The sequence below is a fragment of the Pteropus vampyrus genome, unplaced genomic scaffold (genome assembly GCF_000151845.1).
Source record: "Pteropus vampyrus isolate Shadow unplaced genomic scaffold, Pvam_2.0 Scaffold7, whole genome shotgun sequence".
In the NCBI taxonomy this organism is placed as follows: Eukaryota; Metazoa; Chordata; class Mammalia; order Chiroptera; family Pteropodidae; genus Pteropus; species Pteropus vampyrus.
In genome coordinates, this window is record NW_011888788.1 from 2,598,307 (window position 1) to 2,607,912 (window position 9,606).

The window sequence follows — 9,606 nt, forward strand, 5'->3', positions numbered from 1 at the left end:
ATAACCAAAGGCCTAGTTATGAGAAAAAAATTTTTCTGGCAGCCAGAATCCTAGAGAATGTCCAAGGGAGGTAGTAGGAGCTGAGTGGGAAAGCTCAACAAGATACCATGAACTCTCTTTCCATGAGGCTGTAAACCTCATACTCTGACAAACTTATTTTTACATTTCCATCATGTCTAAGTGTCTTATTTTATTGTCTTTTGACATTTTTGCACTGATGAGATACAGAATAAGGGAAGGTGCAGATTGAGTCCAGATAACACTTGTGGCCTCTGTCTGGCCATTCTGCTATTTTGTTTTGTTATTTAAATATTTTTGCACATTGTAGGTAATCAATAAATGTCAGCCCCTGTTGCCCTTGTCTAATCTCACTGGCTAGCACACAGATGTTCAGTCAACGTCAGTTGCCTGTGTCTAGTCTCATTGTGTGGTTGTGCATACAGTAGGTGCTGAGCAGTATCAGTAAAGGTCAGCTGCTGTGGTTTGTGTGTGATCTTATTGCATGTTATGACTGAGAAGCATACAGAAACTAGAGGGCATGAACACAGTTGCCCTTTCTCCATGCACCTGTGAACTTGGTTATCCGTAAAATTTGCTCTAAGTACTGGCATTTGGATTTTCACCTGTGAAACACCAGAGGGTCACTTCAACCTGATACAGTCCACCTCTTCCGTGGCCGGCATGCCACTGGTTTTGAGGTCGAGTTCGGCACTGGACTTGCTCCCATGGTGGGAGGGACGCCAGTGGAGCCGCATCATCTTCTTGAAGTACTTCATGGTGTTGTTCTTGACGGTCACGAAGCACACGGTGTTGATCATGCTGTTGCTCATGGCGATGCACTCGACGATGTAGAAGGCGGTGAGGTAGTGCTTCTCCTTGACGAACACAGTGGGGAAGAAGTCGCGCACGATAGTGAAGCCGTAGAAGGGCGCCCAGCACAGCACGTAGGCCGTGAGGATGCACATGAGCACCAGGACCGTCTTCCGGCGGCAGCGCAGGCGCTTCCGGATTTGCTCTGTCTGGAAACCCGGGACCGTCTTGAACCAGAGCTCGCAGGAGATCCTGGCGTAGCACAGGGTCATGGTGACCACCGGGCCCACGAACTCGATGCAGAAAATGAAGAGGAAGTAGGACTTGTAGTACAGTTGCTGGTCCACAGGCCAGATCTGGCCACAAAAGATCTTTTCTTGGTTTTTGACGATAAAGAGGACTGTTTCTGTTGCGAAGTAGGCAGATGGGATGGCGATGAGAATGGACACCATCCAGACCAAAGCAATCAGGAAGGAGGCCGTTTGATAATTCATCCGTGGTTTCAAAGGATGGACGATAGCAAGATATCTGGTGGGGGAAGGAAGCCATCAATAATAATGATGCATGCTTGGGAACATTATTAGTATCTAACCCTACCACACACAAAAGCAGACAAAATGGCACAATGATTCCCCATGTACTATTAACCCAGCTTTAACAAGCTTCCTCTTATTTTAGCAACATGATTTGGTATTTGGTGGACTGGAGTGGTTTAGAGGAAGCAGCACAGACCTTGGGTCAAATAAGTGGACTAAATCCCAGCCTTTTCCCTCATGGGCTTTGGAGTCTGGAATCAGTCTCTCTGAGATATGTTTCAAGCACAACATGAGATAAAATGGCACCTACCTTGCAGGTCTGCTGTGGATATTAAATATGATAATGTCTGTAAAATGCTTGGCATGCAGTAGGTGTTCAATAAATACATGTGGCCTATTATTATGAGTCCTGTTGATGCCACGTTGGCCTTCAGTCCTGCCATTCTGCCCAAGAACATACTACTTTCAAAACTCGTTTGAAATATTTCATGGTTTAGGGGAGAAAGGGGTGCTGTGGACCTCAGAGAGAGGTGAGGACCTTTTTTGGGGGCAGTGGGCAAGGGCTTTCTCTCTCCTTCCCCCAGGTGTCATTTGGCATTACAGAGCAGAAGAGTAAGGTTGGGCTTGGAGTGGAATCTAAAGAATCTAATGAGAAGTAAGTGACTTCCCCAGGCTCACTTGGTGGAGGGACCAGAATCCAGGCTCCTGATCAAACCTTTTAAATCCACCTCCCTGGGCTAACTCAAGCTCAGAAGAGGTGTGTGAAGTCACCTTGACACCATAAAGCAAGGTCTTCATTGCCATCTATTTGCTTGGATGGGCTTCTTGAAGTCAACACTCCTTCTAGGGTCTCTGTGACTTTAAATAACATCTCCTTCAGGTCCTCTACACATGAACTTTGCGTTTTCTGGTTTTGGCATCCAACAATGGCACTAGGTAGCCCTTCCGATATTTCTATGTAGTAGGATAGGCATATTTACCAAGGGGTAAACTGAAGTGCCTAGGGAGGCCTGTGTGCCTAGGAAGTGCCTAGGGAGCCCTTCCGATATTTCTATGTAGTAGGATAGGCATATTTACCAAGGGGTAAACTGAAGTGCCTAGGGAGGCCTGTGTGTCTCCCACCATTTCATACTTCTGAGTATGAAATGGTTCCCATGCCCACAGATAAAAGTCCCATTATCCAGTATCAGTGTAATCACAACAAAAGTGAGTTTGATATCCATCTTTCTTATTATTTTGCCTTATTTTTAAATTGCTTTAGAATCTGAGTGAGGAAGAGGGTATTTATTAGGCTCCTATATTATAAGGCCTGAAATTTCATGTGCTGCTTTGACATCTTTGAGCCTCACAGGACCTCAAAGACCTAGCCATAGGTTTCTTCTTCTCTCCAGATATACCTTTCCACCCAGCAGGAAAAGCTTCCTGTTCTTCTAGTTCTTCTATCAGCTAGACCAGCTGCACCCTCAATCCTCAACCTAATGGGTTCCACTTCGCTGCCAGCTGGCAGAATTATTCGGATAAGCCCATCACATTCTCCCATGGAAACCAAGGGTAACCACATCCTCTTGTCACTATAAAGCCTGCTACCCACAGATCCTGCTGGTTCATTCTATTCCTGAGTGCAACTCCCACGTGGCCTTGCATGGTGTGCAGTGTCCTCCTCCCTTTGGCTATGAGTATATGAGATAAATTAACTGCTGTTGGTCTTATCTGTTCAACGTCAGCTGTAGTGTGTTCAGTCATCTTGTACTATTTAAGGTGGGAGAATCCTGCCTTCATCAATGGGGCGAGTAGGAGGTAGTCAGTATAGCACATTTAAATCTCAACATCTTCATGAAGCATTCCCAGACTACATCACTAACACAGTGATCACATCTTACTCTTATCCATCACTTGATTATTTTAGTTTTTGTGGGAAGAAAAGCTCCCTGAGATCAAGGACTGTATCTTCTACTGCTTTATGTTTCCATATACATAGACTGGGCTTACACAGCAGGCCCAGCAACCTGTGGATTTAGCAGGTTGTAGCAGATGCTGTCGGTGCCCTTCTCATATCCCTTTGCTTTTATTACTTCAGTGCAAACTTGTCCACTCCCATCTGCCAGCATCTGCATTTCATTGTCTGAAGGCCTTCTCGAGCTTCTAGAGTCCTCCTAGCTATCTGCACATTTTCAGAGTAGCTCTCATCAATGACTTGTGAATTGGTATATAAATACCCCAACTCCTTTCCACCTCCCACTCCTAAGAGAACTCTGAAGTGTGATCTACACCAGTTCCAAAGAGGAATAAACATCAGTTGCCCACAGTGGAACCTTGCTCAACAATGCAATCTATATTGACTGCCTTCTCTTGTGTGCTTAACCTCCTTTCTCCCTATAGGTACTTCCTGGGTGCTACCTGGACATGAATCCTGTCTTAGAGTTGATTTGAGGAGTAAACCAAACTAAGGTACAGGTATAAGGCTCTGTGCTAAGCACTGTGGAGACAGAAAGATAGAAGACATGGTTATCACACTTAAAATACAATATTGTGGGAAAAGACTATCTGTATCTCCATACACAGCATGAGAATGGAAAGACAAGTTGGCATCAGATTATAAAGGTTCTGGAATGCTAGAGTCAGGATTTAGCATGTATTCTGTTAGGCACTGAAACTTGGAAGTTTGTAAGTCATAAAATATTTTAGGAGAACTCATCAATGATGATATTTGGATGCTTAATATGGATGAGTATGAATTTCAGGGGACAGTCAGGAAGCCTTGCAGAGACAGGTGTGGAGACAGGTCAGAGGAGCATTATGATGGTCCAGCTATGACTTGCCAAGAAATGAGATTGTGCAGTTGTCAAAACTTAGTGTAGGGCTGAGCATGAAGGGTGGGTGGTTGGGTGAGGATGGGACAGGAAGAAAGGCAAAGAAGGATGCTAATTTTTTCCTGCTTGAGAAAATGGTAGACTTGCTGATGGAGCTGGGAAGCTGACTGGGGCGGAGCTGGTTTGGGGTGGAAAAGAACCACTCTTTGTGTTGTAACAGGATGGTTGCTTCTTAAGAAACTCCTGTTAGCAAACAACAACAAATAAAAGCTGCATTAGAAAGACAAAGATTTCAGTAGGACAAAGAGGATGAGAACGGGTGATAACTCTCACTTGAGTGAACCTTAAGAGTCACTCAGGGAATTGGATATACAATGCAGATTCGTGGGCCCTAGCTCAAGAATTCTCATTCAGGGTGGCTGGGGTGGTGGGGCCCAGGAATCTGACTTTTATCACTGTATCAATACTTTCTATCATTTCCCCTGGGGAATTCTGTGCAGTTGGTTGGTGGGTACATTTCATAAATATTGGTTTTCAGGGCTGGGGAGCCTCAAAGGTATAACAAAATTACTTTTCTGAAGGAATTATATTATAAAAAGGAAGATGCCTCGTATGTGTATATTATTACCATAAATGAAAAATAATCAACTGGTTGATTAACAAGGAAAACAAACCTGAATAGCACTGAGAACAAGAGAAAAATGTAAAGGCTGAAAGGAGACAAAAGAGAAAAAGGATGATTAAAAAACATTATCAAAATGAGTTTCAGCACAGCTCGTAATGATGGACCAAGAGGACATGACACCAAAACTGCTTCCCTCGAACAGAGAGATATTGCTGGCCTACAACTGTTCAGGTAAATAAAACGTGTCAGATTTGTTATAAGCTGCTATTAGAAATTTTACTTCATAAATCTATAACAGAGCAAAGACTTCCAGAACATCGCATGCAAATGTATGAAAATGAGCGTATGGATGCATACAAAAAAGCATATCCTTCCTTCTTTTCTGCAAACAAGCCTGTTGTGTGATTTTAAAATCAGCTGTGTAACAAAGTCACCAGAAACAAGAGTACATCCTGTGTGATTCCATTTTTATGAAGTTAACGAATAGGCAACATTAAACTATGATGATGGAAATCAGATCAGGGTTGCGTGTGGTGGGAAGATTGCCTGTTAAAGGGACGTCAGGAAGTTTTCTAGGTGATGAAAATGTTCTATATCATTATTTGGGTAGCGGTTACAGAAAAACTTGGTACATGCTGTCTTGACTAGAAGCTGCCCTGGTTAACTCTCATGCGACTTCTGTGTAGTAAGCTGCCTACACTTTCTACTTTTGCTTTTGTGTTTGATTCCACTCATGGTTTTATGACATGCCTGTATCTGATGCGGGTGTGGATGTGGTATCTGGGGCCTGGCCCAGAGCTGGGGAGTCTCAGGAGCCTCCCTCTTGCTCACATTAGGGAGAACGGGAACCACAACTGAAAAAACCAGGTCTCCTCTTGCCCCGTAATAGGTCAGTGAGCATTCACATCTGAAGCAATGCCAACTGTCAGAGCTGAAGTGAGGAAAGGAGCAGCCTGGCCCAACCCCCATCTTTGCCCCAGTCCAACATTCTTACCTGTCGATAGCGATGGCCAGCAGGGCATTGGTGGAGACATAGAGTGACATGGTACGCAAGTAGTTGACAGAGGCACAGAGCACATGGCCGTGCTTCCAGGACAGCTGGCGTACCACGTAGTAGTCCATCTCAAAGGGGCAGCAGACGATGGCCACCAGAAAGTCAGAGATAGCCAGGTTAGCAATTAGCAGGTTGGTGAGGTTGCGCAGCTTCTTATAGCGGGCCAGAGCAGCAATAAAGACAAAGTTGCCAATGCCACAAACCAGCATGATGCCTGCCAGTGCCACACCGATGACGATCTTGGCTGCGAAGAAGGTCCAAGTCTTGGTCATGTCCTCGTCCTCATCCAGAGGGAGGTCATAATCACCATAACTGAAGTTGAAGGGAAGCAAGGAGGCATGGTCTTGGGGTAGATTGAAATTGGGTGCAAAACTAGTGTTTACATTCTGGGTGGCCATGGTGAAGCTTGCAGGTGAAGGCTCTCAGGGTCTGAGCACTCTGGGTCCAGACCTACTGCTCTGGATCAGTGAGCCTAGCACTCTGCCCACATCACTGGGGAGACTCAACACACAATCCTGGATCCTGGAAAGAGACAAAGCCAGTGGACAACGTGCAGGAGAACACCTGGTAGCACTATCCTAAAGTCCCTCAGGTATAGGACAACTAGAACCCATGCCTATCCACAGACAGAACTACCCAGGGCTGGGGGAGAGGCAACATGAGATCTGTAAGTGGGAAATCCACACGGGGGTCTTCCGAAAGTTTTCCAAGGCTGCTTCAGGCAGCCGGCCCAGGCTTCTATGGCAACACGTTAGCCAGGAACAATGAAGCCAGATGGCTGGGACACAGTAGGCTCTTTCCTCCAAAGCAAAGCACTCTCCCTGTTTTGGCAAACCACGTACTTGAAAATCACCAAATCCATTTCCTATGGACAGGCTGTGTTATCTTGGGGCAGTGATTTATGCTCTGTGTGTCTCAATCTTTCTGTAAACCAAACTCTTGCTGTCCAGCCCAAAGCCTGGCACATAGCGGGAGTGGATAGGAATCTGTCGAATAAAGGAATGAGAATCCTAACCAGGATTCTGCAGGTGGAGGGGGTTGTGGACGGGAGGGAATTATACAGCTGCTACCATGCATCCTGGGAACCAGCTCTAGAAAGAAATCCTTTGTTTCCCCTCTCTTTCTTGTCCTCATCACCAGGCCTCCAATTCCCTTCCCAGAAGAATCCCTGACTAGGAGGCACCATATCCTGTCACCTAGGTCTGCGTCCTCTGAAAGACCTAGCTAACTGAAAAAAGACACCCTAGGGGCGGGAGAGTGTCAGTGAGGACCCAGGAGGGCCTGAGGACTGAACTGTCCCTTGTTGCCGAAGTCTTTTATATTCTCAAGATGCCCACGGTGAGGAAATAAATTCTAAGTATTGAGCCCTCAAGCGATAAGGTACCATTGCATTTAAGGCGTTGAGAAGGATGGAAAAACAAAAAACCTGGACCTCAACACCTGGAATGGAGGCTCTAGTCACACAACTGTGAACCACCTGCACCCTCCCGCTTAGCACACCTGAAACAACTCCAAGTGTGGGGGCCACTGAATGCTGGTAGAAAGAAGTGAACCCAATTGGGCAGGATGTCTGGCCTGGCCTGTGACAGGAGGGGGATCCCGAGGGGCAGGAACTGCCCTCGAAAAGGAAAGGACAGCAGTCGCAGAGTGGCAGGGACACTCCAACCTGCAGCGCGTAAGCATGCGGCACACCCGAGGGAAGTCCCAGAGGCGTTCGCAGCCGGGGATATCTTCCCGACTGATGGCCTCTCCGTCGCATGCGAGGCTCAATGCCCGTAAGCAGTGCTCAGCCAGAGACAAGCAGGAGTCGCGCTCTCTCGGCTTCTACGCTCCGCGGCTCTCCAGTCCCAGGACCCCAGAGGCGCGGCGTGCGCGGGGGCTGGGCAGGTCCCGGCCCCGTTGCCGCGGGATGCACTCCCAGCCCTTGATCAACTCGCTCCAGGAGCCACCTCCTCGCCAGTCTCGGATAAACTACCCTGCGCAGCAGCGCGGTCCCCAAAGGCGCCACCCTGGCACACGCCGAAATCAAGTCAGAAATTCGGGCTCGGAAAGCAAAGCTTGCAGAACCTCTGGGCGGGAAGAAAATTGGGGATGGGGGTCGAAAGGGTGAGCGGGAATTTTTCCAGAGACGCTTCCCCTTTTCTGCTCTCTTTTCAAGAAGGTGCTCCCCTGCCCACGCCCTTCTCTGAAATTTGGCGCTCGCCGGCCAACCCAACACTCGCTCGCCCGCTCTTTGCTCGCGCCCGCAGTTTACCATCCCCGCCCGGTCCCAGCGTGTCCATGGTTTGGGGGGCTCTCCCGGCACCAATTCCTCTCCTTTGGGCCAGCCTGCGCGCATCCCCAGAGAGGCAGGATGCAAAGCAGCCCCAAACCCCCAGAGAAATTGGCGTTGGCTCCCTCTGCCTGGGAGACGCTCCCCATCCCACCAGTGAAGACCTGGGCCGCGCGGACCGCAGCATTTACCTGCCTCTGTGCCTCCTCCTCGCGCGCTCAGCGGCCCGGGCTGCTCAGTTTCCACCCTGGGGACCCTGACTTGTACTTGCGGAGGGGCCGCTTTGGGGGAGTCCCTCTTTCTTGCTCTAGCGCGCTTCCCGAGAGCGTCGCGGTCTCTTGTCTTCCCGCTAGAGTTGGCGCTCCGCCTCCGCAGCTCTTCGCGCCTCGGACCCGGCCGGATGCGCCCCGCCCCGCACTCGACTCCGCCTCGGGGGTCCTCCGCCCGCTTCCTATCCGAGGCGGAAGACAAGCGATAGGCTCCCACACCTGCAGCGCCCGAGGCGCAGAGCTCGTGGGTCTCTGGCCGCGTTGCCTGGGATCTCCAGTTCACCCGATTGGATCCCGCAAGGGTTTCTGCTCCAACCTGTACCCAGGTTGTCAATGGGACTACAGTAGCCGGGTTTGGAGCAAACTGCAAGGCTCTCTGCGCCCTGCAGTGGCGCCCCACGGCAGGTGGACCGTGCAGGAGCTGAGCGTCAGGTTTTCAGCAGGAGCCCAGTGCCAGAATCCACTCTCGCTACAAATAGGAGCCCGGGGTGCATTCTTTCGTGCCCCAGAGCTGGTGCGGGGGAGACTCCTACCAGCGCAGAGTGGGCTTTAGGGGTGGGGAGTGGAGGAAGACCCCACCCCCCTACACACACCCCTCCGCGAGGAAGCTGGGGATCGAGGGCAGCTTGCTTTGCTCAAAGCTCTGACCCTTATCAGAGTCCTTACCATAACTCTGCGATGCCTTCCACTGTCAAATTCCTCGGCCATTCAAAAACCATCCCAGCTGGGCTTATTTCTGTCGGGTGACTCTGGAGCCCTTTGCTTCCAACTCTGGTCCTTGGTTTCCGTATACACTGAGCGAGGGGATTAAATTCTAAAGAGCTGCTAATTCTAATGACTGATACAGCTGGAAAGCACAGCAGGAAGCTCTGGGTTTTCAGAATTGGAACTGGGAGCTGTGGCAGGACACTGAATCCTCCACTGTTAAATCTCAACCAATTATTGCCAGCTTGGAATATGGACCCTGCTTTGCCAGATCTTCCCATTTTTCCAGTCTGGAATTTCAGAACTTTGTACTCTGTTGGGTTAGTTAAAACAAAATAACCTGTGCCAGCCAAAGAGCATATCTCAGAGTAAGTACAGCAACCACCGTCCCCCGCCCCCCCCCAACCCCGCCGAGATTCCAACTTAAAATTCTTGAGGCCCTTTGGGTGGTGACATTCTGTGATTTTGCCTTTTCCACCTTATGTGGAACTAACCCCATCCTCTCAAAAATTCTTATTTTTTACC

General features: G+C 48.8%; 1 protein-coding gene across 1 annotated transcript; it reads right to left on the reverse strand.

The window, feature by feature from the left end:
* Nucleotides 1-593: 593 nt before the first annotated feature.
* Nucleotides 594-6,234, reverse strand: PROKR2 (prokineticin receptor 2). The gene is made up of 2 exons (XM_023536858.1): nt 5,776-6,234; nt 594-1,338 (listed from the first exon to the last, which is right to left on the reverse strand). Exons 1-2 carry the CDS (start codon nt 6,231-6,233, stop codon nt 642-644), a joined length of 1,155 nt encoding a protein of 384 aa, XP_023392626.1. The 5' UTR covers nt 6,234; the 3' UTR covers nt 594-641.
* Nucleotides 6,235-9,606: the final 3,372 nt, after the last annotated feature.